The sequence below is a fragment of the Mustela nivalis genome (genome assembly GCF_964662115.1).
Source record: "Mustela nivalis genome assembly, chromosome: 12".
In the NCBI taxonomy this organism is placed as follows: domain Eukaryota; kingdom Metazoa; phylum Chordata; class Mammalia; order Carnivora; family Mustelidae; genus Mustela; species Mustela nivalis.
This window is the reverse complement of record NC_139031.1, coordinates 92119904-92146844: the sequence shown is the minus strand read 5'-3', so window position 1 is coordinate 92146844 and position 26941 is coordinate 92119904. Positions and strand designations below refer to the sequence as shown.

The 26941-nt window shown below is 57.3% G+C and overlaps 2 protein-coding genes and 1 long non-coding RNA gene across 18 annotated transcripts in view; 2 read left to right on the top strand and 1 right to left on the bottom strand.

Moving 5' to 3' along the window:
• Positions 1 to 11344, top strand: HUS1 (HUS1 checkpoint clamp component). The gene is made up of 8 exons (XM_082692759.1): positions 1 to 146; positions 865 to 992; positions 1076 to 1252; positions 2322 to 2429; positions 3281 to 3355; positions 5007 to 5106; positions 6450 to 6569; positions 8541 to 11344. Exons 1-8 carry the CDS (start codon positions 95 to 97, stop codon positions 8621 to 8623), a joined length of 843 nt encoding a protein of 280 aa, XP_082548885.1. The 5' UTR covers positions 1 to 94; the 3' UTR covers positions 8624 to 11344.
• On the bottom strand, positions 9750 to 24171 carry LOC309845168. Its single transcript, XR_014301086.1, has 6 exons — positions 23915 to 24171; positions 18353 to 18462; positions 17300 to 17506; positions 15661 to 15801; positions 15252 to 15477; positions 9750 to 11569 (listed from the first exon to the last, which is right to left on the bottom strand). It is a non-coding gene; the product is annotated as an uncharacterized lncRNA (long non-coding RNA).
• Positions 16004 to 26941, top strand: part of PKD1L1 (polycystin 1 like 1, transient receptor potential channel interacting) — a 104370-nt gene continuing 93432 nt past the window's right edge. For 15 of the 16 annotated variants that reach the window (XR_014301080.1, XR_014301081.1, XM_082692730.1 and 12 more), the window contains exons 1-3: positions 18757 to 18924; positions 21577 to 21701; positions 25168 to 25256. Coding sequence is in view for 14 of the 16 variants with exons in the window: in XM_082692730.1 (XP_082548856.1) it covers positions 18789 to 18924; positions 21577 to 21701; positions 25168 to 25256 (350 nt within the window). In the remaining 2 variants the exon portion in view is untranslated. Of the gene's footprint in view, positions 16074 to 18756; positions 18925 to 21576; positions 21702 to 25167; positions 25257 to 26941 lie in introns of those variants that run through there. The other variant, XM_082692724.1, reaches the window with a different exon arrangement.

Genomic DNA, 26941 nt, shown 5'->3' with positions numbered 1-26941 from the left:
GAACCAATGCGCGCGCGGCGGCGTTTCCGGCGGGAAGCTGAGAAGGGGACCCGAGTCACCGCCACGGACGCCCCGCGCGGGCCCGCGTCCGGCCATGAAGTTTCGGGCCAAGATCGTGGACGCGGCGTGTCTGAACCACTTCACGCGTGAGCGGGGGCCGCGCCGGCCGCGGGGGCGGGAGAGGGGAGAGGGGCGGGCGGGCCGGAAGAAGCAGCGCGCGCGGCCGGGCCCCCGTGGGGGCGTGTGCGGCCGCCGGCGGGGCGAGGATGGAGGATAGGGGCGCGGGAGGGTCGGGGGGCGCGGGCCTGGGGCGCCGGAAATGGGGCCCGGGAGGGTCAGGGGGCGCGGAGGTGGGCATGGGGGTGGGGGACCAGAGGGCGTTGCTGCGGCTCAGGATAGGGCGCGGAGGTGCACGGGGCCTCCCCAGGGTGGCAGGGGTGGTCAGGGGTGGGCACTGGCAGGCGGCAGAGCGGGTGCCGAGGTACCCAGGCTGATGTCCCCCACTTAACTGGGACCAGGTGGCTTCTGCCTGCGCACACCTGCCTTGGAAGCGGGGCTGCAGGGGTCCCTGCGCCATGTGTGTGCTGAGCCTTGCACTGGCCTCGGGGCTGTAGCCCCCTGCGGGCCTCGGTGCAGGATGAGTGGGGGACCCCCCAGCTAGGGGCCAGTAGCCCCCCAGCTGGCTCTCCTCATCCTGCCACACCTGGTGGGGCCTCAGGAGGTCAGAGTGCTTTCCTGCGGGGAGGGGACAGACAGGGCCTCTTCCCCGCGGGCAGCGTCCTCAGGTTGCAGCGAGGGCCCAGCCAGGTTATGCTCCTACCCTCCGTGTGCCTCCCGCTGATTCCCAGCTTTGCTCCCCCGCAGGGGTCAGTGCCATGGTAGCCAAGCTCGCCAAGATCTGCACGCTGCGCATCAGTCCGCAGACGATGAACTTCATCCTCTCCGACAAAGTGGCTGGCGGGGGCGTGAGCATGTGGTGTGAGCTGGAGCAGGTGCGCCCGCGGGCAGCCTGAGGCCGGAGCCGCACCCCGAGGTCTCCAGAGGCCGCACTGGCCCCCTGTCTTCCTTCCCACAGGAGAACTTCTTCAGTGAATTCCAGATGGAGGGTGTCTCTGCAGAAAACAACGCCATCTACCTAGAGCTGATCTCAGAAAATCTATCTCGGGCGTTGAAGACAGCCCAGAATGCCAGAGCCCTGAAGGTCAAGCTGACGAACAAACACTTCCCCTGCCTCACCGTGTCCATAGAGCTGGTGAGCAGGAGCGGGCATTCCAGACGCTTCTGGGGAGCGAGGCCAGTGCCTGCAAATATAGGCTTTCCAGCGACCTGGAGAAGGCCGGTTGGTTTTATAAAAAGGAGGGACGTGCCTACAAATGCCTGCTTTCTGTTAGTCAGGCCTTCTCGCGCCTCAGTGCTACTGTGCTCACACTGCATTCGGCCAGGGCCCTGCCTTTTCCCGGGCCAGAGCACTCCCGTGTCCTTTCCTATCTGCATACCCCCACATGGAATCACGCTTTCCGTCCAGTTCCGCCGTGGAAGGGTTCCCCCCCTCCTCTGTGACACTTTCCCGTGACCTCTGATTCTCCCAGAATGCACACATTTTTCGTGCTGCTTCCAGAAGGCTCTATTGCCCAGCTTTCCTTGAGACACACACCCCACGGGCTCTCCTGGCTCACAGGATGGCATTCATATGTCTTACCATGATGGCCAGAGCCCTGCACTTCTGGCCACACCTGTCTTGGAGCCATATCACCAACTGCCACCATCCAAATGGTTCCCACAGTGTCCCCTTCTTGCCCAGCTCCCAGACTTTGGAGACCCTAGGGATCCTGCTTGGAATGTCTCCCCTTCCGGCTCCCTGAAACCTGCACCCTGGTGCCTCTTCTCCCTACCTGCCCTCACACTGGAGCCTTCCCCCACTTTTTAAAAAGATTATTTATTTGGGAGAGAGAGAGAGAACGTGTGCCCAAGCATGGGGAGCAGCAGAGGGAGAGGGAGAAGCAGGCTTCTTGCCAAGCAGGTCGATAACAGGACCCTGAGATCCTGACCTGAGCTGAAGGCAGATGCCCCTGTGTGTTGGTTTCTTGCTTATTGAACCATGTGGGCCCTGGAGAGCAGGGACATGTCTTATTCACCACACTTCCAACTCCTTACGGGACTCGAGCAGAACAGGCCCGCCATAAGTGCTTGGTGAATGGGCTTCCATGAACACACAGAACATTCCAGATAGATTTGGTATCAGTTTCTGTTTGTCCTTCGGCGACTCTGTTTGCTTTTTTAACATCAACACTGAAAATATGTTCTAATTTTTCTCTTGGCAGTTATCTGTGTCGAGCAGTAGCCGCATTGTGACACACGACATCCCCGTTAAGGTTATTCCTAGAAAATTGTGGAAGGATTTGCAAGAACCTACAGTCCCGGACTCCGACGTGAGTGATGCCCGTCGTCTTCTGCTCATGACGTGTTGTGTGGAGTGATGAGAATTCCCTGCTGTCAGTTCTGGGCTCGCGGCATACCTCATTTAGAAATCGTTTAGAAACTGAGAGGAAATGCTAGTTGTTTTTAAAGAAAGAAGAAGGAAGGAAGAAGCTTGCAGTATTTGCCTTTCGTTGATTATGTAAAACATCTTAAAACAGCGCTGCGTGTAGTAGAAAAGCTACACTCCGCACACGGGAGAGCAAAGTGCTTGGATCATTGTGCTTGATTAACTAACCTAACTTAGCACTTGGGGGGCAGGAGTGGTGCCCGGAACACGGGCAAGAGCCAAGAGGGGGGCTCCTCCAGTCCTGCTGGCAGGAGTCCCAGAGCCCCTGAGAGGATCGCCCATCCCAAAGGGTGCCCTGCCTCTCTCTCTCACGTTCTGGAAGACACGCTGCAGGGAGATTGGAGAGACCTTATTGACTCCTGCCAAGGGCACCTGTGCTGACAGCGCCATCTCGGGCATCGTTAGGATTCAAGCTCCGGAGCCGGACTGGCTTGCGGCGCCTGCCAGGGTGGGAGGAGGCCCAGCACGTGGCTCTGGGCCCACAGAAGATGGGCCACGGGGTGCTGAGTGCCACCCCTGGGTGTCCATGGGGACAAGTCGCCCCAGTAACCGGAGGCTGGCAGGTTATAAAGTTGTTTTCTTTTCATATTTTGAGAGGAGCTTATTGAGACAACTTTACGACAGGCTTTCAGAACTGTTCAGCCGACATACAGTCCGAGCCCAGGTGGCGAGCCTGTCAGCACTTGGCTGTGCTCGTGTTTTCAGTCCTCCCGACGTGTGTCGTTGGTTTTGTAGGTCAGCATTTATCTTCCGGTCTTGAAGACCATGAAGAGCATCGTGGAAAAAATGAGGAACCTCAGCAATCACCTTGTAAGTGATCACTTCTTCGGAGAGCAATAGTCTGCGACTTTCAGGACTGTTCGATTCGGGTCCTGGGCCCTGGGAGGAGGCCCGGCCGGGTAGAGGCATGGGTGCCTTCATGCTCACCACCGCGGTGTCCCGGGGGGCCTGGGGACCCGGCCTTTGTGGAGAGTTCACCAATCCACGGCCGCCTGTGGAAGCCCTGTTCTCGGTGCTTCTCCTCTGCCTCCCCGGAACGGGGAGTTTCGTGTTTGCCCTCACCCCTCGCATTTATCTCTGTGGCTTATTAAGAGTGTGTTCAAGGGTCAGGCCTTGTTTCCTTATGTCTCGGAGAGCACATTCCGTATTTCATCTAACAGTATCTCTTGAGTGAATCACTGGAGTTGGCTGGGGGTTGAGTGTCCTGTCCGCTTAGCCTGGGACAAGGCTGCCCCAGAACATCGTGATCTCCAGTGGCTGCTCTCCTGTTGATCCAGTCGTCATGCTGGGAGCTCCCTCTGGGCCTACTCCGGTACCTCGGAGACGCTCAGAGCAGCGCCGGGGCGGGGGTGTGGGTAGGCAGGGCAAATTAATCCCAGGCTCTGCTTGTTTGTTCTTGCGGTCCAGTGGAAATGACTCAGCAAAGTGGCCTAGACAGAGTCATCAGGGTGTTTTTCTCTCCTCTGGAATGTGTATAGAGAGATGTCATGGCATAGATGCTAGGGTCTAGAGTACTTGGTGGAAAGCTTCCGGAGGGGCCAGGTGCACAGGGAGCGTGGCTTGGTGACCAGAGTTCTGCCTCTGAGGGTTGTAGGAAAGAGAGCGGAAAGAAGGGGGGTTACCCTGGAGTTGCTCGGACACCCTTGCTCAGACCCCCGCCCTTCCCCCACCTCCTGCAGGGAGGGATGCAGCAGTACGGTGGGGGGGGGGGGGACCTATGCAGGAGCACGGGAGACCGACGCCGACAGCCAGGAGTCCACACCAGGTTTCCTGTGGCTCCCCTCCGGCTCCAGCCCCGGGGTCTTGTGAGGCCAGCTGGGGTTCTGGTTCCAGAGTCGTGGGCTGGGTCTGGGATCCAGTCCGGCTGCATGTCCAGGTGCCTCGTCAGTGGTGGTGGTGGGAGCTGTGTCCTACTCTGCCTCACCTTTTAGCCTAGCACCTTTGCATACCTGTACACATGAGCTTCTTGGTTAATGCAGTAGCGACTATCGTGACATGGTGGCAGAAGGGGAGTCCTTGGCCACACAAACCTGGGGCCCCTCCCAGCTACACTGGGTAGCACGTGCAGCCTGTGCCAGGTGTCACTGGAAGCGGGCAGGGTGGCGAGCGCCTTCACCAGAGCTTGCTGTGCTCTGGGCGTGGGGAGGCACTTCCTGTTGGTTGTCCAGCACTCTGGGTCAGTCTTTAGAAGTGATCGGTGATGATCGCTAAGGAAACCATGGGTAGAGCTAAGGTCTTAGACCTGTAAGAGATAGTCACGCTGGAGTGGGGTCTTCACTCTGAGGGGCCTCTTCTCTGGGGGTTTCCAAGTACCCCCTGTCGGGGATGCTGGGTGGGTCTCGCTGCCGTCGGGAGTGGTCTGGGGCTGTGGGGCTACCTTGTCACCTGGTTTGGCAGAAGCTGATGTCCGCCCCCGCTTTTGCTTTCCTTTTCTTAAGACTATAAAATACTCAATTTGCAGATTATCGAAGCAAACCTAAGTGGAGACTTGAACTTGAAAATAGAAACAGAACTCGTGTGTGTTACGACTCACTTTAAAGACCTGGGGAACCCTCCACTGGGTAAGTGTTCCAGTGCTTTGCGTTCTGTATGTAATACATTGTTGGAGGTGTCACATCTTGCTGAGATCTCTACCTGGAACACGGGAGAGATCTCAGTTTCACACTTGGGGAGGGAACAGGCAGCTGAGGTCCAAGCAGGGAAGGTTGGCCTCCCCGGCCTAAGGAGTGGCGCCTGCCCCACTGGTCCCCTGAGGGCCCCTGGTGACCTGTTTCTGCCCATTTCTCACCTGGAATGGCGTCACAAGGTAGACAAGGTTTTGTTTCCTCCCACTTTAGTCCCTCGTATTTATGAAATTAGACTAGCAGATGGCAGCTTTCCTCGCCTGACCAGATTTTTCATTCCTTACACAGCAGCAAAGACCATGGGACCAGTTTAGTAGCGGTGAATGACAGGGTAACTGACTGGATGGGGGAGCGGGGGGACCGGAGTGGTGCCCACAGAGCTCGTGGCCATGGACCATGCACTTAGTGGGTGCTAAGTGCTGGGGTAGGCAGCAGGCAGGGCCCGGGGAACTCCACAGATGACGTGGAAGCTGGATTAGTCCCACACATGTTCTTCCCCCCCCCCCCATATTTCATTTATATATTATAGAGTCAGGGGAAGGGCAGAGGGAGTGGGAGAAGCAGACTCCCCGCTAAGTGCAGAGCCTAACAATGGAGGGCTCGAACCCAGGACCCTGTGATCATGACCGGAGCTGAAGTCAGGGGCTTAACCAACTGAGCCACCCAGGCGCCCCCACACATGTTCTTTCCCACCTGAGAGGCCCGTCGCCTTTATAGTAAAATGTGCAAGTTTCCAGCTGGCGTATGGAAGTCCCGTCAGTGTGGCCAGAAAGGCTTTTACCTTGTAGAGAAGCATATCCCACTCCAGCCAGGTGCAGTCCACACAACCGAGGCTTTGCTAGCTGTTCTGTGAAGTGCCTGCCTTCGGTGATACTGTGCTCTTTATTTTAGTAAATTCTGGTAAGGATCTTGTCTCTGATGCTTGCTCAGAGTCGAAAGGACCTTTTCTTTCTTTTCATTCCCCTTTGGAAGGGGCGGTCTTGCGCAAGCTCTGTGTGGTCTGCTCCTCACTACATGTCTGGGGACTAATAGGGATCGTTTCCTTGGACCAGAATGGGGAGAGCGGGTCGTATCTCAGGTCACCATAAAGGAAGATTCGCTGGGAGTTTGCAGTATTGAGAGAAGTGCTTGGCACCTGCTCGCTCAGCCGGCTACAGCGTGTGCACCTCGATGGCGTCTCCTGGCTGCGCCAGCCAGTGTGACCGTAAATCATTGATTTCAGCTGTCATCACGCTGGCCTAGCTTCCCTGTTTCATCACGAGCTGTTCCTGTCTTTGCAGCCTCTGAGGACGCCTCCCAGGATCGAGACCCAGAGCAGATGGCTGAGGTGCACATAGACATCCGGAAGCTCCTGCAGTTCCTCGCTGGGCAGCAAGTGAACCCCACGCGGGCCGTGTGCAGTGAGTGTGCGGGGGCCTCGTGCGCGTCTCCGATCCTGTAACCAGAGGCCGGCTCGCGGTGGTGCGCAGCCGTGGAGCGCAGACACAGCACAGCCACAGGGGCCCCGTGCTCTAGGGTGGGTGGGGGCTTGGGTTTTCCTGTACTCAGCCGTGCTGGCTTGGCAGGGGCTGTGGCCACCTCACCTGGCCGTCACGTAGGCTCGCTTGTGTCCTGGGGAGAAGCTTCCAGAGGATGGGTGCTGATCGTCCCGTCTTGCCATGTTCGTCTGACCTGATGCGAGGATACTCTAACCCCATAAACTGGGCTTGGGCTGAAGGTCCTCTGCTCTTGTTCCTGTAGTCGTCCCGTATCTGGGCATCTGGCTTCCTCTTAACTCCCGGTTTTCCACAGTGGTACCTTGGTCGGGGTCAGCCCTGCCTTGTTCTGTGCACCTGCCTCTCAGCTCCCATCAGTTACTGGCTGCACATGACGAAGGGCTTACCCACCCCGAATTTTTCAAGGACTTTTCTGTCTCCTTGCCACTGTGCTGACACGGCAGTGGAGAGGGAGCACCACCTCTTGTGGAAGAGTTGAGCCCCGGGGGCGGAGCTGAGGACGGTCCAGGAATGAACCTGGCAGCTGGCACATTGCCAGTGCTCTAGATGAGGAATAGAGAACTCTGGGGGCCTGTGCCAAGGACGACAGCCCTCCAGAAGGAGAGACATGCAGCGAAGCAGATCACGACAGGGCAGTTAGCACATGTGGAAGGCACTAGATGGGGTGATGGGGCACAGGAGGTGGTGTGCAGAGGACAGAGGGCCCGGGTTAGGGACGGAGACTATAGAATGGCTGGGTCCTGGGGCAGGTGCCAGTGTCCCTGTGCGCTGCATCCTGAGAACCCCTGGGGTGGCCTGTTGTGTGTTCCTGGGTCTGAGGACTGTGGGAGATGTGCCTTAGCATGGGGTCTGTGTGGGCTTAAGACGGCCTCCCATGTGCTGACGAACCCGGACAGGCTGCTGGCTGTGCTGCTGTGGTCCTGGCAAGCCTGCAGGTGGCTCCAGTGTAACCCAGCTGTGCCAGGTGCAGAGCGGAAGCCCAGCAGTGGGGTGGCATTGCCCTTGAGTGCGCCCTCTTGGGCCACGTTGGTTCTGGGCCAGGCAGCCAGCTGAGCTGCTGGTGCCCTCGGAAACGGGACTTTGGGGTCCCCAGGAGTGTCAGAGATGGACCAGGAGATTGTGACAAAATGTGGATTTCTCCTACCCTCTCCTTCATGCTTCAAACCAGCTCTTCTGCCTGTAATTTTTGCCTCTGGGGTGGTGTCCTCCAAGTGTCCAATCTACTGCCCCATGCTACCTCCCCCCCGCCCTGGCGCACTCTGCCTCATGCCCTCTGTCTCCACCCGCCACCTCTCCTGTAGGGTATTTTTGCTGGTGCTGTGCCCCTTCCCCACCCCTGTCCCCTGGGACCAGTCCCTCTTCAGCCTGGCACTTGGCCAGAGCCACCCTGATGGGCTCCACGTGGTCTCTGCTGCTGGCCTCAGAGGTCTGGAGAGCAAGTGACCTGCCCTTGGCTCCCCTGCACTGCTCCCACCTCTTTACCCATGGGCCCTGGCCATTGCTGTTGTCCTGCGCCTCACTGCTGCTGAACCGAGCAGGCCTCCCATAGAGTTTGCCCTCCACTCCGTGCGGTGCCCAACCTGGGCCTCGGTGCAATGTGCGGCCCTCCTGCGCCCTGGCGCGCACCACAGCCTGTCCCTGCGCGCACCATAGCCTGTCCCTGGGGGGAGGTGGGCCGCAGCAGTGGGCCTTCATGCACTTAGGTCATGCATTTTCCTGGAAGAACCATGATTTTGGTCAACGGGGGCTCTTTGCCACAGTCCTGTGGGCCGGTCCCACAGTGGGGGATGGAGCATAAGGAGGCCAGGCTCCAAGAGAAGACATAGTGGCTCGCTGGGCAGGGTCTTTGTGGTGACAGGTTTCCTCTCTCCGCAGACATTGTCAGCAACAAGCTCGTCCATTTTGATTTGCTCCATGAAGATGTGTCCCTGCAGTACTTCATCCCGGCCTTCTCGTAGCCCACCTCCGGCCACGCGTGTCTGTGCTTTACTCTGCCCCACCGTGATAGTCTAGCTAAAAACTGAGTTCATGGAAGACAGCTGGATAAACATACTTCTTTATGTGACGTTTTGATCTCGTGTCTGTTTTGTCGTTAAGACATGGGATATGGGAACAAAAGCACGTGCTTATCCAAACTTCAGGTATGTGGGGCTCCCAGATGCTGCCCAGCTCTGACTCTGCTCCTTGGAGCCTGATAACTGGGGCACGCAGAGGTCACACAGGGCAACAGGGGTGTCGCGGGGTGTCTGGCTGCAGCTTGTGGAGCCTGGGGTCCACGCCCATGAAGGCCAAGTCCCTGGGCTCAGCTGCTGGTCCTCCAGGGTCCCTGAGGCCCACGGGGATCCTCGATGACAGTCCTCCCCATCCCATCTTCATGTGCAGCGCTTGGCCGTCTGGAAAGCACACGGGTATTTGGACAAAGAGGAGCTCCGGGGGCCTGTGTTCAGGACTGAGACCTTGTCTGGTTGTCTCTACACAGGCGAGCCGGCCTGGGCCCGGCAGGGTCTGCTTTCTCATCTGCCAGGGCCTGCCCCATCGCATCCCATGGTGGGGGAGTTCCCTCTGCCCTGTGGACGGGATGTGAGCAGTGTCTTAACTCCCGCGACAGCCGAGCAGTGAGGCCATGGCCTGGGGTAGAGGAGGAAGGGGGACATCTGCACAAGTGAAAAACTCTCCTGCGGCCTTTTCTGAGTCTGGGGTGAAAGCCAGTATTTGAGAGCCTCTCTGGATGCTAATATTATCAGTGGGAGTTCACGTGGTGCCTAATACTTGGTCACGTAACGCTTTAAAGCCAGCTCCTCATTTTGCTTTTCAAGCCTCTCTCCTCTCTTCAGCTCTGGCCAGCGGTAAAACTTAGAAATTCCTGATGTTCAACAAAGCAATGTCTGAAAATAGTTGATAAAACTTTTTTTGTTCTTGTTAAAGAAAGGGCATAATCAGTTACTAGATGAGGAAATTGTTTTTTTCTGAATATTTAAATGATGTTTAACATGTAATGAAGTAAAAAAATACAGGTCCTAGGATAAGTTAGTGGTAAGACGGCGCATCTCCTCGCCTGTCGGGCGCAGCGTGCCTCGGGTCTCTGCCCTGGCGTGGAGCGCACCTCTGCAGGCATCCCGCCCTTGGGCGTCTGTTGTCACGGGCAGGGCCCGTCCATGTCAGAGCTGCCCAGACACAGAGTGGATTGTGTGGCCTGCCCGTGGTCACACGGCTGGGGGTGGGGTGGGACTAGGACCTGCGCATCTGACTTGGGGTCAGTAACCCTCTACTCAGGGCGCCACCGCGCAGCCAGAGCCTGAGTCCTGCATGGCAGTTGGGGTCCACCCGTGGCTTCCTTCGTCTGGGAAGAGGATGTTCGGGTAGCTCCTGTGGTAAAGCGGCTTCACGTGCAGTTTCTACAGTGTGCTGCAACCATGTGTAACTGCCCTCGGGGGTTTCTACAGCGTTGGTTTAAGCGCTCCCGGATTGTGATGGTTTTAGCGATGGCCCGAGTCTGTGCGTGTGGCCCTGCAGGCTGTCCCTAGGGGGGCTAGGCTGTCCCTAGGCGCTCTTCCTGCTTCTTGGCAGCACTCCCTGCTTCGCACTGGCTGGGCCTCAGCCTCTCGGAGCCTTGGCCAAGGATGGCTCCCGTCGGCTTAGGGACCCACCGGGCTGCTTTACTGAGCAGTGCGCCACGGGGAGTTCTGCCGACTCAGCGGAGGAACATGAGGAACGTGCGTATGGTTTGAACAGGCAGCGTGTTTCCAGACTGACACCCCCAGTGCCGAGGTCTCTCGCCCGCGTCCTGCACTTCGGGGACACGTTCTGCTGGCTGCAGCTGTGTGGGGCTTCCCTGGTGCTCGGGCTCAGGTATGTTTAAGAATCCTTGATCCCCCAGCTTGTGACTCTCCGGTGCCTCATCATCCTCCTCGCAGGTGCCCCTGGGCCTGGCAGAGGACCCACTCAGTCTGCATTTCCCTGGGCGGGAAGCGTGGCTCTGTCCAGGCAGCGGAGGCACGGAGTGGCTCTCGTGTTATCCGTGGATACCCCGTCCAGTGGGAAGAGCTGCATTTGAAGAGACACAGTCGTGTCCTTGACTCTGGAGTCCAGCGCGGGGTCGGAAAGAAAGCCTCAGCCCCTGGCATTTTTTAGCTTCTCGGTATCGTCCTTGAGCCAGGAGGCGAGCAGTCTCTGTCCGGAGATGAGGGGGGCATTAACCCCACAGACACCCTGGGGTCCGGTCGATTATTGACTATGTTGGGAAGCCCTGAAAGGCTTGCGTGCCCTTCAACCCAATATTTTTGATTATAGGAATTTTTACAGAAATTATAATCAAAGCTGTTCCTGTGATCTTGTACTAAAAAATCCTGAAATCCTGAATATGAATTCCTAGGGTGTTTGTTAAATTTTCTGTGGTGTGACAGTATTTTCTGCTGTAAAAGTAGTGTTACAGAGACACTCAGGGTTTATGATGTATACTTACGGGTGTGTCTGGTCAGATTCCAGTTGGAGAATAATCATATACGTGTGGAGGTATGTATGTATGTATGTGTGAGTGACAGGAAAAGGTTGGAAAAATATGCAGCAGGGCTTAAACCTGATTATTTATGAATGTTTCATTTTGGTCTTTGTAAACTGAGGTATCTTCTGAAACTCTTATAATCAGTTTTGTAACAAAAAATAAATTATTTTTGAAGGGCCTGAGTAATAATATTTATTATCTGAACGCAGTCCATAATCACCAGCAAAGACTGTTTCCTCTTCGTTTTCACGCGTGTCCTTTCCTGAGTAGAAGAGTAACCTCTCACTTGTCGTGTGAGATCGCAGGAGGGTCGCGGTGCGAGTCGTGCACCAGCGAGGCAGCAGCGCTTTGCAGAATGACCGCGTCCTGGCCTGCAGAGGAGCCGGAGCCAGTGTAGCCGAACCTGTGGTGAGGAGAGTGTGACAGCCACTGGGGCCCAGGCTAGCCGGGTGGTGGGGTGTGGGGCAGGCTTTGCATATCTGTAATTACCAGAGGGAAGACCCCTGGGAGCATGAGGATGGGGCCGGGGATGGGGCCGCCTCCCTGAACCCCACTGAGTGAGCTCCAGTTCCATCAGAGACCCTGGGAGGCACAGGGGACTTGGGTTCTGTATCTCTGTCCCAGGCGTAGTGTCTCAGAGAGGCTGCCTCTGTGGGGTTAAAGGAAGTGCAGCCCTCAGGCACTTTCTGAGTTGAGGAGCAGGCCGAGAAACCAGTGCCCCCCACTCCTGGACTGGTTTCCAAACTGGTTCTCGTGGGTCTGCCCAGTGGTGCGCAGGAGGCTCTGATCATCACTCCCCAGCACGCCCTGACCCTAGGCATGTGCTCCCAGCAGAGGGTGACCGCAGCCCCTCTGTCCTCCTTAGGGAGGGAAACCCCAGGTCTGGCTAGCTGGGTGGGGGCCGTCCCATCTGCAGAGAGCAGGAGGAGAGGGGAGAGTGACAGCAGGACTGGGGCCAGGGCGACCCCTCCTGCTTTTGTCCCTTTGCCTTCTTTCTCTCCCTCAGGGCAAACCTCTAAGGAGGTGGGGGGCCTTGCCCCTGCTCACCTTCACCCCCTGGCAGCTGAGTTCTTGGGGCAGGGGCTGGAGTGTGAGGCTTGTCCCATCGAGAGGTCCTGCTCAGGGTGTTTTTGGGGTGTTTGGTGGTTCATCTGCCCCTAGCAACACAGGGACCTCCCTTCATAGTGTACATGTCTGAAGTAACCTGGTGAGTCACTGGTGGTTCCCACTGAGCTGTGCAGGGACTTCTAGAGGGGCCCCTGCCCAGAGGAACCAGGGACCAGGGGTGAGGGCGTGTCCTGAACCTTCCTTGAGGAGCGCACGCGCACACGCACATGTAACCTGAGTGGTCAGATATAGCAGTTTCCAAAGATGATCTTATTTCTATTTTACAATTTATCAGTTATCTGTATCAATAGTTTTGATTGGTGTAGATTTCAGGGAGAATCTTCTCCAGATAGAAGGTCAAAGGAAGAAAGAGACCAGTGTGGGAGGCCCACGCAGGGCTGGGTGCCACCAGCAGCCCTACCCTGCCCACATGTAACAATGTGTATTGTGGACCCCAAGAAATTCCCCCAAACTGTCTTGTGCTTTTCTTAATTACTGTCTTGGAACAAGATAAATGCAAAACAGGTTATGTTATCTTCTTGCTCGTAATGTATTTTGTAAGAGAAAAATCACTGATCACTGAAGTCTTCAGTGCTGAGTAATGACTTCTGTGATGATCTGTGTCCTGTCAGTGTCCCTGTGACTTTGCAGAGAAGGAGAGGGAAAAGGGGATGGGGGGAAGGGAAGGGGGGGAGAAGGAGGAGGCAGAGGGGAAAGGGGGAAGTAGGAGGAGGGAGGGAGGGGTGGGAAGGGAAGAGGAGGGAAGGGGAGAGAAGAGATTGAGAGGGGAAGGGGGTAGGAAGAAGAGGAGGGAGGGAGGGAATGGAGGAGGAAGGGGGTAGAAGAGGGAAGGGGAGAGGAGGGGAGTGGAGGGAGGGAGGAGGGAGGGGAGGAGTGCGTTAGGAGAAGGACGAGGTGGGAGGGAGGGGGTGGGAAGGGAAGAGAGCAAAAAGAAGAGGAGGGAGAGAGGGAGGAGGGGGATAGTAGAGGGAGAAGGAAGGAAGGAGAACAACTAGCAACCAGGTCAGGCCAGCAGGATGGCAGCCCCCCCAAGTGGCCAGAGTGCCCAGGCCTTTGGGATCACTTACGAGGGTGTTCAGATCCTGGCTTCTGGATACGTAGTTTCCTTTAGAAGCCCATGGGGAGAAGAGATTCTGGAGGGGCAGGTGCCGCCTACCTATCCGATTCAGTCAGTGTGTGAATATGCAGGCCAGTTGCCCCTAGCTTTAGGAGGCTGACTTCTGCTGGGAGCGCCGGGCACCCCCTCACCCTCACTGTCACCCACTTTGTATGGGCACCTCCCTGGCCAGACTTACACTCTGCAGGGTCACACCAGATAGGACTTACGCCAGGTGTGACAGCTCCTGTGAGGCTTCGTTGGGGGAGGGTGGAGGCGGGGTGGGGGGGCGGGAGGAGTGGGCGGGTGAGCCCCCAGCTCCCCCGCCAGCACGAGCCCAATTGGCCAGGCCCTCTGCTGCTGGGACAGGGGAGGGCTGTCCTGCTGCTGTGGGCCCATTGTTGGGCGTACCTGCTGCTGTCTAGTTCGAGTAGGAGGCCCTATGGGAGCGGTCTGCGGGGGCCCGGGCTGGAGGGTGCTCCTGCGAGCCCTGCCCCTGCTCTCCGTGCTGCAGCCCCTTCCCCGGGTCAGCTCAAAGGATGGTAAGTTCATCTACCAGCATCTTAGCAGCTCCCCTCACCTTTGCTGCAGTGTAATTACAGAATTCGCCCCCAGCTGTGATGCTGGTGTGCTGATGGGGGAGGCCTGGGTCATGTAAAGAGGACAATGAATGCGTGCATGCCCCGGGCGGGGGGCCGGGGGGGGGTGGACCTCCAGGTGGGAGCAATGTGCCAGGTGCACCCAGCTAGGTCCATTCTGAGGTGGGGATGGAGTCCTGCAGTCACAGCCCAAGCTGGATCTGCATGGAGAGCCCAGAAAGGCCTTTACCCGTGAGGAACAGTGTCCCAGAGCTGGTTGGCACTGTGATTTTAGGGACATGCTGGCAGACCGTGTGGGGGCCACTCTGCCTTTGTGCACTGGGCACTAAATCCCAAATACGGAATTTGTGGTTTAAAAAAACCTCTAAATAGGTGGCTTTTGTTCATTAAACTTAGCAAAAACTACTGAGGGTTGGATGGCTGTATCAGGTGCTTCACCTTCCGGAAGGTTCTCCCAGGGGCTCAGTCCTGGTGCAGAAAGTTGTGGGGAGGAGCCTTTTGGACCAGCAGGTGACTTGTGGGGGTGACTTCTGGAGTCTTGGCGGCTCCTCGTGCAGAGTTTCAGTGGCCGTTTGGTAAAGAAAGCCACTAACTGATCACATCCAGAGCTTCTGGCCGGAGAGCGGATGGGACGTTGTCCCATCTGCCGCACAGCGGGCCAACCTCACCTCCGCGCGTCCATGTCTGCAGCTTCCTGTTCCCCGGGTGGCCTGCCGCAGTGGCTCCCGGCACCTGGAACATTCTGTGTCCCATACTGAAACGGGGCCAAGGTGATGGACACACGAAATCTTACTTATTTTAATGGAACTCGGAACGCCAGGCGGCTGCGGCTGCGGCCAATGTGTGGGACGGCACTGGGACATTTCTTCTCTCCGAGGGTCACTGCATATTGGGTTATCCCCGTGGCCTGGAGTGCCTCGTCCCCACTGCTGGTGCTAATGCCAGCCTGGGGCATGTGGCTCTGAAGTGGGTATTCAGATCCCATGGGAAAGTGATAACAGGGCAGAGGCCGCGGCAGGGCTTTGGAGAGGGGCCTCTGCCAACTCGGTGGTGGGTCTGTATTTATCTTAAAATCACAGGGATCCTTCTTGTTTGCATAGCTCCTGTGAAAGCCTTTGTCCCTTAGAGAAGAGGCAAGGGGGATGGAGGTGCCAAGAGGTGTCCCGGAGTCCAAGGGGGCAGGTACACAGGCCCCCCGCAAGTGTGCTGAGCCAACAGCACAGGCCTGAGCCCACCAGGGGCTCTGGGCCCTGTTTACTCACCTGCTTGTCTGCAGGGCCCCAGCAACACTCTAGAAATCACAGGATTCCAAGAAATCTGCTGGGAAACCGGCAGGCTCCCTGGTCTTCCTCCTGGGACCCTCCAGCCTCCTGACCTGGGAAACCAGCTTCTGCACAAAACATGCCTCCACGGGGCACCGCTGTCTTCTCTAGAGCCTTGTGCACCCATAAACACTTCTGGGGGGAGGCAGAAAAGTGGTCTCAATTTCTAGGCAAAACGAAAAAAACCCAACTTTCGTAAAATCTCTATTCAATTAGAATGTCGACATGAAGAATTAAGGGAACTGACAACTACTCAAAAAAGAGACTTTTATCCCTGTAGGCTTCAGGCCAGCCCTGGGAACGGTGGTGCAGTGGTGGCGTGCAGGTGGGAGCAGGGACAAGGCCTCACTGAGGGGCTGCGGTCCCCCATCAGTCCTTCTCCCTGTCGTGGTGTCCATCGTGGGTGCTGGGGCTTCTCTAACTCTCTCCGCTGCCAGATGCCCTCTTCCCCTGGAGAGCTGGCCCATTTCAGACCAATGCGCAGAGACCCCTGCACTTAAGAGAAACTTTCCGTGAGAGTTGTAGGGAATCAAGCTTTTCAGATGGGGAGCAGATTATTGGCAAGGTTTCTGCTTCCCCGTGTGTGACTAGTGTCGGGTACAAGCATAAGCCAACCCCCACCCCGCACTGTCTTCCAGGGAACACAGGTGGTTGCCGGCTAGCTGACTGCTGTGGCCAGGGCCATGACCCAGTGACACCAGGAAGGACCTCAGTCCTGAGGGCCCAGGAATCCCCGAAAGGTGTTTCTGATGACCCGCAGAGGTGAGCGGCGCTGGTCGCAGGGACTTTGAGAACCTGTATTTTAGAGCGTGTACTCGGGACTTTTTCTTTCAAAAGGAACATTCCACGGAGTTGGGCTTAATGTGTGTGTGTGTGTGTGTGCTTGCCCCTGCGTGTGTGTGTGTATGTGCATGTGTGTGTGCGTGTTTGTGTGAGAAAAAGAGAGGGCTTCTGTGTATCTGTCGTATGTGCTGTGTGAGTGTCTGAAGATGCAAGTGTGTGATTGTGTGTGTGCCTGCATGTGTGTCTCTGCTCATGTGTCTGTGTGTGCTTGTGTTCTGTGAGTGTTTGTGTGAAACCGTGGCATGTGTACGTGTGTGACTTCGGACCCTTCCCAGTCCAAGTTCTGCACAGGACCCACTGTGGTCTTGCAGCCACAGGGGTCATGGGCACAGGTCCTTCCCTGGAAACCATCCAGATGCGCCAGACTTCATGGCTTCTGAAGAGTCTGTGATGTGTGACTCTTACCCGGGTGGTGGGGGGGGGTTGGTTCTGTTGAAGGACCCTAGCAATGAGCATCACCAGAGCACAGACCTATAGCCAGGCCACTGAAGGAACAAACACAGACAAGAACAAAAGGCAAAGCCTGTAAATAGCGCTTCTTTGGGGGTGCTCTCCCACTGGTCAGTCTGTTCACCTGGAGGGGGGTCCCTGCTCTCCCCTGCCCCATCAGTCTGTTCACCTGGAGGGGGGTCCCTGCTCTCCCCCCTGGTGCGTCTGATCATGTTGGGGGGTGGACACAGCTTCGGGTATGTCTAGGTCTCCCTCGTTGAACTGATTTGCAGAAGTGCCCCCCGCCTCCCCTGTACTGCCTTCTGTGAGGCTCTGGCCTCTGAGGAGGAGGTCCTGGGGGCTGAGTCACTCCAGTGCCCTGTGCCTCTCCCATGCTCGCCCTGGGGCGGGGGAAAGGAGAAAGGTCAGGCAGGCTGGGGGGGGGTCAGAGTCCCCGCAGGATCCTGGGCTCAGCTGGCCCTGCCCAGCTCCTTCGAGGTGGCCACCGCCATCTGCACTCCCCAACACCCCAGATGCCTGTCCCTGGATGGGTGAGTGGTGCCGTCCCACCAAGGGGAGGTTCACGCACACGTGTCCTCAGGGAAAGTGGCCAGAGCCACCCTCCATGGCCAGGGAGAGTCTCTCTTGTATGTACATTTTGTATTAGAAAAGGTCTTTGAACTCTCAGGGCACAATCCCTTCTTTGTGCAGTTTACCTTCAGAGGGGCCGGCTGTGTCAGGTGTGGTCAGGTGGCCCTGGCAGTGCCCCAGGTGGGAGGCAGGTGCCTGCGGGGCTGGAGGTTCCCCAGGGCCTTCCCTGTCTGATCTGCCCCTGGTCCTCTCAGGTGTCCCTCCAGGTTTGCAGTAGGATGTGCACTGTTCCAAATGGTCTCTTTTCTTTCTCCTTTTCTCATGTCCCTGGCCTGTGGGAGACAAGTGTGGTCAGGGGTGGGAAGGAGGCCCTGGGGATGCCTCACTCAGCCGCTGAACCGAGGCCCTCAGAGGCCCTCAGCCTCTGAGGGACGTCCCCATTTGTCAGAACTCCGTGGTCACTGCTGCCTCCCCACACCCCCCACCGCCCACCATAAAGGGTCCTCATCTGCCATCTGGCGGCAGCTGCCTGGTCATTGCATCAGGAAGCTGCTGGGGTCAACACAGTCTTCCCTTCTCAGAAGTCCCTGCTTAAATGAAAGCATTTACTCTCCCAGCTTCGCAGGCGCGCAGAGAGGTCAGAAACTGCTCGCTGCAAAGTGTGCACATGTTCTCACGGGGAGTTGAGCCCAGCCTTGGGGACCGGAATTCACACCTGCAGTGCAGAGATGCACGTAGCCCTGGGGTGGGGGGGCGGTGCTGGGTGGCATCCCGAATGGCACCCCATGTCTGGTCAAGACCTCGGTCCCCACACCTTGGTTCAGGACTATTTGATCACGGCACATCGATCTTTCTGGGTGGTGAGGGGCCCCATGGACGCAGGCGCAGGTGTCCCTGGCCCCAAGAAGCCACAGCATGTAGAGGAGTAAGCAGTGCCTCCCTTATCCCCGCCCCCCAGACTGGGCCTCCCAGTCTGTGCACCGGCTTATTAGGGGCCGTACTCGGGGCCACTGGCCAGCGGTCTGGAGCTCTGCAGGTGTCCCCTCTGTCCTTGGGGGAATGTGGGAGGGCGCAGTGAATCGTTGGCTCTGGAGGTACCACCGATGCGGTTGAGCGCAGCTGCCTGTCTCCCGCGGTCGCCCTGATCTCATCTGGAAACATACCTGTGCTCTCCCTACCTGGTCCACGTGGGGATCACATGGCAGGGTCATGCTGGTGCGTTTGGCCACTGTCATGCAGTCCACGGTCTCATCCCCGCTGGTCTGGGCCCTTCTGTTCCAAGGTGGGTCTGGTCCACACAGAGGTAAAGGAAGGGGACACAGGGGAGGTGTGGTGGGCAGGGGGCTGTGGGCCTGCCCTGCTCTGTTCTCTGCTCCCCAGTGCTGAAGCTGGAGGAGGGAGCAGGGACGGAGGGAGGGAGGCTCTTTTAAAGCAAGATGAGAAATCTGTTTCAAGTCACAGTTTGAGGCCAGGCCCCACACTTGGAAAACACTGTTGAAAAACCACGAACAACTTTCCATCAGTGCGCGGCCAACTGCATCCCTCTTTAGTTTAGGCACAAGCTGCGGACGTGGATGGAAGAGGGGGCACAGGCTGGCTGTGAAGAAGACTGCTATGTCATGCAGCACTCTCCTCTGCTCCCACCCTGTTAGGTACATCTGGGCTGCCTGCTTCCGGTCCTCCCCCTGCGCCACGCCCCCGAGAGCCTTGGAGCCCGCGGGCCTTCATCCCTCCGATGGAGATCCAGTCGGTAAGGGCCTGGGAAGGGGTGCTGGCACCAGAGCCGCTCGCTGGGACTCCCTGTGCGGGGGCCCCGGCGAAGCCCACAGCCCCGGGTCCATCCCTGCCCGCACCTGCAGGGAGAGGCCATCCTAGCCTGGTTGCTGGTGAGAAAGTACAGAATAAACGAGAATAGAAGACACCAGCTGCTCGCCCTGAGCTTGCCAATCCGTGACATCTGGGCTCCGGAACCCCTCTCTGGACCATTACTCACCTCTCCTGGGATCTCCAGACTCCAGGGGGCATCAGACTCACAGGGGGGCTTGCTGAAACCAGGCTACAGGGCCTGCCTCAGACATTCTGCCTTTGGAGGTCTGAGGGGAGGCTGCTGATCCAGGGCTGTACTTTGAGAACCATTGAGTCTAGGGGGGGTCCCCCATGGAGCTACGTGATGGGGGCGCCCAGGTGATGGGACAGGGGATGCTTCACAGCCACAGTGCTGGGTTTCCCCGCACCAACACAAGACGACACTTCCATTATTCATCTTTTAAAATAAAAGTCTTAAGTGGTTGCTTGAAACTTAATTTCCAGTGTTACTTCAGGTCGATGGAATATTTGAGTTCTGCACTCGGGCCATGCCCTTGACAGACATGAGGAGCTTTAAAATACCAGCAAGGCAGGTGTGCAGTGTGTGTGTGCTGGTGGGATCGGGGCTCGGGCATCGGGACGGAACCCAGCGTGAAACTAACCCTCTGACTCTTACGTGACAATCGTGGGGAGTGGATTTCCCTCGTGAGCTCATTTCTCCTTCGGATTTGTGTTTGTGTCATTTTGTGACCCTGTATCTTCAAGATGCTTTCCCATGATCGTTCCTGTGTGGAGCACTTGTGCTCGTGTGAGGAGGCTGGGTTTTCCTTCCCGTAACCTGACCACAGTGGCTCTGGGAACCGCTTGGTTTCGGAGAAACAGAGGTGACTTTATTATCCTAGCTCACCTGCAGACAGTGTCGGGCACATGTTAGTCCATGCCAAGGGCAGTGTCTGGCTCTGTGGGAGGCAGCTCAGACACTCAGTTTTTATTTATTTATTTATTTATTTACTCAGCTCGTTTTTAAAGAAGCCACAGGACGGCTCTTATTAGCCTGAGATACGAACCCACAGGAGTCCTGATAGTAAATAGTGGTGTTGACTCAGTGTTTCAGTCGGTCTGCGTGTTGTCCTGGGAGCCTGGAAGGTTGAAGGCCGGGGGTGCTGCCTGAGCGGTGCTGGGGACGGTGCTGGGGACACCAGCTCTGGTGACAAGGGGTGGTGATGCGGCTGATGGAAGCCAGGGCCTGGATATTGGAGGGGAGGGGAGCCAACCCAGAGCACCCCCTCCTTTCCACCTGACGTTTCCGGCCCTGCTCTGGGGACCTGCTCTGGGGGCTGCATGTCTGCATGTGCAGGGCCGGCTCTCTGCTTCATGCCCCCAGGCTGTGTGTGTGGAGCCAGGGCTCTGTGGAAATGCTTCTTGTAGCTTTTGAATTGTGGACATTTTCAGACCTTTGCAGGACTAGAGAAAATGGCCTCGCAGACACCCTTGAAGCCGCCATCCGCTTCTGTGATTTAAACCCATGTGCAATTCTTGGGTTAGAAATCAAAATTCCGGTATGCCTGGCTGACTGGTGGTAGAGCGTGAGACTCTTGATCTCAGGGTCATGAGTTCGAGCCCCGCGTTGGGCATAGGGATGACTTGAAAAAGAAATTCCACGGCGTAAGTATGAAGATCTCATTGGCTTTGTTAAGTAATTCATGGCGCTGGCGGCATCCCATAGGCATGTAGACATACGTTCTCAGGAACAGTGCAAAATGGGAGATTTTCATAGGGAGGAAGGTGAGACAAGGAAATTACTAGCAAAGACAAGCAAGGATTGTTCCAGGCAAGGTCATTGTCCCCAAGGGGAAGGGCAGGGGTTCTCACTGGGTGGAGCACCTCATCTTCCTTTGGGGGCAGGGAGCCACAGGACAGATCACCTCACTGATGCTGACCCAGAAATTCCTGACTGACTGTTACGACAGCTTTTCTGGGGGAGCCTGGCAGCACGGGTAGGTGATGTATGACGCCCTGGCTTGCTGACTTGACCTCAGCGGTTCTGTCTGCGGTGGGGGCCTTCTTCCTACTGCTCGTCCCTTCTTGTCCAGAAGGTGAGGCAGGTGGATGCTGGCCTGGCTGGCCCCGGGAGCTGGGCAGCGTGTATCCAGAGGCCTTGTGTGGAAGCATCCTGGCTTTTAAACTTCGCGGGTCCTATTGGCCTTCATGTTGGCCCTGCAAATCACCACCTGGTCTTTGGGACTGTGGTTTCCCCGTTTTGTGCCCATCTTTCTGATGGGGAAGGCTTGAGTGCTGGAGGAGAGAGGGATGGCCCTCCAGGTCAGGAGATGAGCTTGGGCTCTGGCCCGGGAGCTCCCCAACAGTGCCCGGCGTTGGCTTATCTGAGATACTGTTATCAGTGAGTTAGAAACAGAAAAGGCACCGAATGCAGACATGGCTTCCACTCAGAAGCAGGTCCCACGGGCACCCGGCTCTGTGACCCATGGGAAAGCAGGTGGCGTCAACCCCGGTGGGACTTCTCACAGCGTGCCGCGGCCGCCCTCTCCTGGCTGCACGTTGCAGGCTTCAGACCTGGTCTTTCCCTTTTCCCTAGGGGCCCACGCTAATCCCACACCTTTCAGGAGCACTGAGAAGGCCAGCGGTCCTCCGGGCGCGAGGACAAGTGGGAGAGAAGACGCGAGACCGGAGCACCCACCCCCGCTGGTGTCACGGGACAAGGTATTCCTGAGACAGCCGCCGCTGCATCTGGGGCGCTCGGGCTTTGCTTCCAGAAGACCGGTTACTCAGGCTGGACTAGCCAGACAGAGGAGCAAAGTGCAGCTGTGCGTGGCCATCGGGAGGGCCGGCAGAGGTGGGGGGGGTGGAGGTGGGACAGGCTGTCTCCGGGTGTGAGAAGCAAGGCAGCATCTGAGCCAGCGGTGGCGGGTGAACCATGCACGGTGGCCCAGAGAGTGACGTGGGTGACAGTGGGACGCCTCCTGCTGAGGATGAGCTCTGACTCCCAGAGGGCAGTGCAGTCAGCCCGGATGCAGTGTTTCTTGTCCTGACCCAAGGGAGCCTGCTCGCGGGAGCTCCTGGAACCTCCTCACCCCCACCCCGCCCCCCGGCAGACATCACCCTGCAGCTCAGATTCCCGTCCTCCTCGTGGGGATCCCCAGTCCTCCTCGTGGGAGTTCCCAGTGCTCCCCATGGGGTCCGCAGTTGTGCACACAAGGGCATTTGTGTCTGAAGAGGAGCCGATCGCAGTGCACCCCGTTCCTGTTGACAACTCCCCCAGGCTCACCCACCACACCAGGAAGTTCGAAGGGGGGTTTTCAGGCTAACTGGAAAGGATGTCGGCCAAGGCACACTAGTCATGTTCTGGGAGCGGGGCTTGCTAGAGGTTCGAGGTCAGGGAGCTCTCCAGGACACCAGGGGACCCTGCTGCCGTGGGCTTGTCCTGGTCCAGCAGCAGGCTCCCCACCCCCGCCCGTACCTGCTTCTGTGAAAATCGTGTGCAGCCAGCCCCCGGGAAGGGGGCTCTGCTTTCTGCACAGACGGGGGATATGTATTCAGCCTTGGGTCCCCAGGGCCTAGGGCCTCCTGCCTGTGCTGTTGGGGTTTCCGTGGTTCCTGTTGACCTTGAGCCCACCTGCGGCCCACCCGAGCCCCCAGCGCCCTGTTCCCTGGAGCCCCAGCCACCCGGCCTCAGGGGAGGGCCAAGGGGCTGCAGCCCGGAGGCGGGTTTGATGGTGAGGCGTTCTGCAGCCCGGCTTTGCAAACCCAAGACTCCATCGGTCTGTAAAATGCGGTGCTCCCCTGGGAAGAACAAACAGGCCTGACTTCAGGAGGTTATGGACTTGTCACCTCTGTTTCTCCGAAACTTGTTTACACCCCGATCAGGTAACAGTCACATGCCATATCAGGATTTGGAAGAAACATAGCTTTGGTCATTCGTGCAGTCTTTGTCCATGGCTCCCAGCTCCCCAGACCCCTGGACTCACCCTTAGCTAAGGGCTAGAGGGTGTGTTGTGTTATGTTAAAGGAGACCTTCAGACCCCTTCCCAGGGCTGGGGGAGCTGGCTGCCGGGGGAAACAGCCTTGTAATTCTTGGCTTGAAACTCTTAGTCCCACCTCTAACCACCCCCATCCCTAAAAACCCAAGAGGATGGGATCACGGAGCTTCTGGGTTGGTGAGCACGTGGAGATTGGGGACAGTGGACCCTGGTCGTGGGGCATGGGAGCGCCACACCCCCTTCTTCTCCCAACTGGCTGTACAGTGCCATCCTCTATTGTATCCTTTACTGGTAAACATGACTATGGGTTTCCCTGAGTTCTGTGAGCCCCTCTAGGGAATGAAAAGAACCTAGGGAGGAGAGTGTTGGAACCTGCCATTGGTAGTGGCAGATCAGAAGCAGAGAGGCCAGCCTGGGGCTCCCAGCTAGCGCCTCAGTGTGTGGGGGACAGCGTGGGGGAACCAAACCCATCACCTGTGGGGTGTGATGCTGTCTTGGGTAGGAGGGGCCAGAGTGAGTTGAATTCTTGCTAGTATCTGAAACTCCCTTGGTGTTTTGGGGGGACCCCACCCCCACTCGGGAATTGGGTCTGAGACCCACAAAATATCATAGTTCGTAGGTTCAGTGTTCCATAAAAAGTTGATGAGCAAATATGGTTTTCTAGAACAAACGCAACTGAGTCATTACACTTCTTACCCCAAGTGAATGTTGCGGGCAGTGAAGGTTATAAAACCCATTTCTGTAGTTCACGTGGCAGGTTGGGGGTGATTTGAGGTAAACGCATCTTGAATTCAGAAGGATAAAACCAGACACACTGGGTAGCTGAGCTGGGTCCTCACCCACCCTGACTTGTGGCAAACCCTGGGTCTTTCAGGAGGGAAGACAGACACTCTCAGTCTTCTTGTCTTCAGGACGGAACAGCAAGGGCAAACTTACCGCTTCTCTTCTTAGGGTGTCTTATTCTCCTAAAAACTGCTCCCTGGTAAAGCTTGGGGCTCCTGATAGGAATTATGCTTTCATTAATGCCAAGTAAAACATTTGGGGCTTTTGTTACATTTAAATGGTAGTCTTGCCTCCCACAGCCTCGGGGGGGGCCGTGACTTGATGTGGGGGGTCCTTGGGGTCACGGGAGTCGGATGGTCCATCGACCTTCCCAGTGTGGCACCGTCTCTCTGGCCAGCCCCACTGGTCTGGTGGCCTCCCCAACTGCTTCTCTGCTGTTCCTTTGTTTTGTCACGCTGACTGTTAGGGTGGCTGTTCCCATACTTGGAATTCTGAATGGCGTCTCTTCCCGGGCTAGTGACATGCGACCAGTCCTCTCCCGGGATGCTGGGGGGCAGCTCGCTACCCGGCAGGTGCACGGTCCCAAGGGTGGACAGCCGATGCCCCGACCGCCCTCCTGCGCCCACACGGCCTCTCTGTTTCTCACCCTCAGTACCGCATCCAGTCACTCACCGCAGACGGTGGCCGCTTTATTATACAATCAGCTTTGTAGCCAAGGCTTTTGCCCGGTGTCAGCTCATGAAGTGTTCTGAGCGCGCATATCGCAGGCCGGGCTAAGCTCGGTGTTTGGGAGGCTGCTGTGTTCAGTGCATTTTCCAGTCCACATTACTTTTAGCCATGGCGGTTCATCTGGACACAGCCCCGGTGTCAGTCAAGGGAGGTCTGTGCTGGTTAGTTTGACACAAACGGCCTACGGTGCCCTGCGTCTGGTAAGGACTCCATCAGGAGACCCAGTGCTGCTGTCCTACCCTTATCGGCGCTGGCTGTCTCTAGGGCCGATGCAGTGACTGAATGGAGAGCCAGCTCCAAACATCTTCCTTGGGATTCTCACCTTCCTCAGCCTTTTTCAACAGTGGCCAGGTCGGGGCTTCCAAAACATGGGTCAGATAATGCCACTCTGGTGCCCACACCTGTGTCTCATTCAGAAGGACATGCAAAGTCCCATATTCGAAGATCCCATCTGACCTCCCTGCCTCCCCCGTCACCCCCTACTCTCCTGGCATCCACAGCTCCCGCTCTCCAGCCAGCCCCCCATGACCTTGAGAACGTGGGCTCTGGGAGGACGGGGGGCTAGCCTGCTTTGTTCCCTGCAGCCCAGCAGGGCCAGCTGCTATCCTAGGACAGAAATAGTATAGCTGGGGTTTTGTAAGCAGCTCTTAAATGACTGCTGTTTGTCCCCCTTCCAGAACATTTTGAGAACAACCAGCAGAACAGTGCTAAGTGCTGTCAGCGGGAGGATGCAGGCTGCTTCGGATCGGGGAGACTATGCCGACAGGTATGTCCGCGAGCCCTGACGGAGCCCTGCTCCTCTGCACTGCACAGGGGCATGCAAAGACCTGCCCGGGATGGCGTCAGATCTGGTGTGCTCTCTGGGGTGAGGATGTGGGGTTGCAGAGAGCTCAGAATACCTATCGCCAGGGAAGGAAGAGTGGGGGACTGGTCTTCTCGTGCGTGCGGTACGGTAGCATCAGACGAACCCTGAGCATGGAACACTACGTGGAATAAGCCAGTCCCAGAGGATGGGTATTGCAGGATTCCACATGCACGAGGCCCCTAGAGCAGCCGGGTTCCTGGAGAAGGATGGGTGGTGGGTGCCAGGGGCTGGGGGCGGGAGCGAGGACCCGGTGTTCAGTGGGCACGGGGTTTAGGGTGAAAAACCCTCGAGGTCTGTTTCACAACAGCACAGAGGTACCGAGCATGGATAAAGTGAACGTTTCAGAATGAGAAAGACGGTCGGCTTTATGTTTTTATTGTGGTCGTTCTGCCACCATAAGAACGTAGCACTGGGCCATCAGAACTTGGAAGTCGGCATGCTTCTAAAAACACGTGGCCTGCTTGGGATTCTGCCTCACACTGGCCCTGTAATCTATGGTTTTACTCACCCCAATGAAAATTAAACGTTGATGCATACAGAGAACAAACTTGATCTTTCTGATGGCAAACACAGGGTGCCTGGATGCAGACCTTTTTTATCCTTCCTGGTGACTAGCGCATTTCCACCATGTCCACTGAGGCGAGCTGCCCGTGTGGCCCACCTGCCAGGCCACCGGAACCGCTGTGCTCCCAGCCCTCCCCGTGCACCTCAACGCACCTGCCCTCCACTTATTTGCATGATTCCTCCTTCTTCTTCCCCATAAAACTCCCCATTGTTGAAGCCCCCAGCTTACAAGGCAGAGTTTGGGTTACAGAGACTAGTAAGATCCCATCCTCCCCGGGGGACCCTAAATCCAGGGCAGGAGGGAAGCATAATCCGAACAGCAGATAGGGCGACATGGGACCCTCCAGACTCCACAGGGATGCATGGGGGCGTCGGCTGCGTCTGCGGAGTCAGGAAGACCTGGGGCTGGGGACTGGGCTCGAGGGGACTGACGTGGAGGACCATTAGCTGGAGCCAAGGAAGGTGTCATCCCCACTAACGGGGAACAGCAGGCACAGAAGGAATGTGGCCCATTTGGAGAAAGCAGGTTAATTGTAGGGACAGATAGTAGCCACCCCTGCTGGCAGCGCTGTTGGGTCAAGCCACTCTGTTCCGGTGACCCAGGCGCCCCTCTGTGTCCTCTGGGCCTCTTCCTTCTGGGGTCCAGATGAAGGAGAACTGGGTGCAGGTAAACAGAAGCAGCCCTGATGCTCTTGAAGACCCTCTCAGGAGTGGCCGGTGTCCCCAGGGTGCTAGTAGAAGCCCCCAGCAGGGTGGGGGTCCAGAGGCCTTGCTCCAGGAAAGCTCTGGAAACAGGTGTGAGCAGAGCAGGACCTGTCTGTCCTCGGGAGGCTGTGTGAGCTCAGAGGGCACCTGCAGGGTTTGAAGGAACATCGCTGCATTAACAGCTAAAGGAACCTAAGGGAACGGGCAGGGAGCAGGCAGCCAGGACGAGCGCACTAGGACTGTGTTATGGGAGGACGGCTGGCACGGCCAGTGGGAGAGCTCCTGCGTGGAGAGAACAGGTGACCCCGTGCAGACAG

Bases quoted from the DNA above. Each gene is read 5' to 3' on its own strand.
- HUS1 (XM_082692759.1), top strand. From the start codon at position 95: ATGAAGTTTCGGGCCAAGATCGTGGACGCGGCGTGTCTGAACCACTTC. The intron at 2,430-3,280 runs GTGAGTGATGCC...TTGGTTTTGTAG, and splicing joins CTACAGTCCCGGACTCCGAC to GTCAGCATTTATCTTCCGGT. The intron at 3,356-5,006 runs GTAAGTGATCAC...CTCAATTTGCAG, and splicing joins GGAACCTCAGCAATCACCTT to ATTATCGAAGCAAACCTAAG.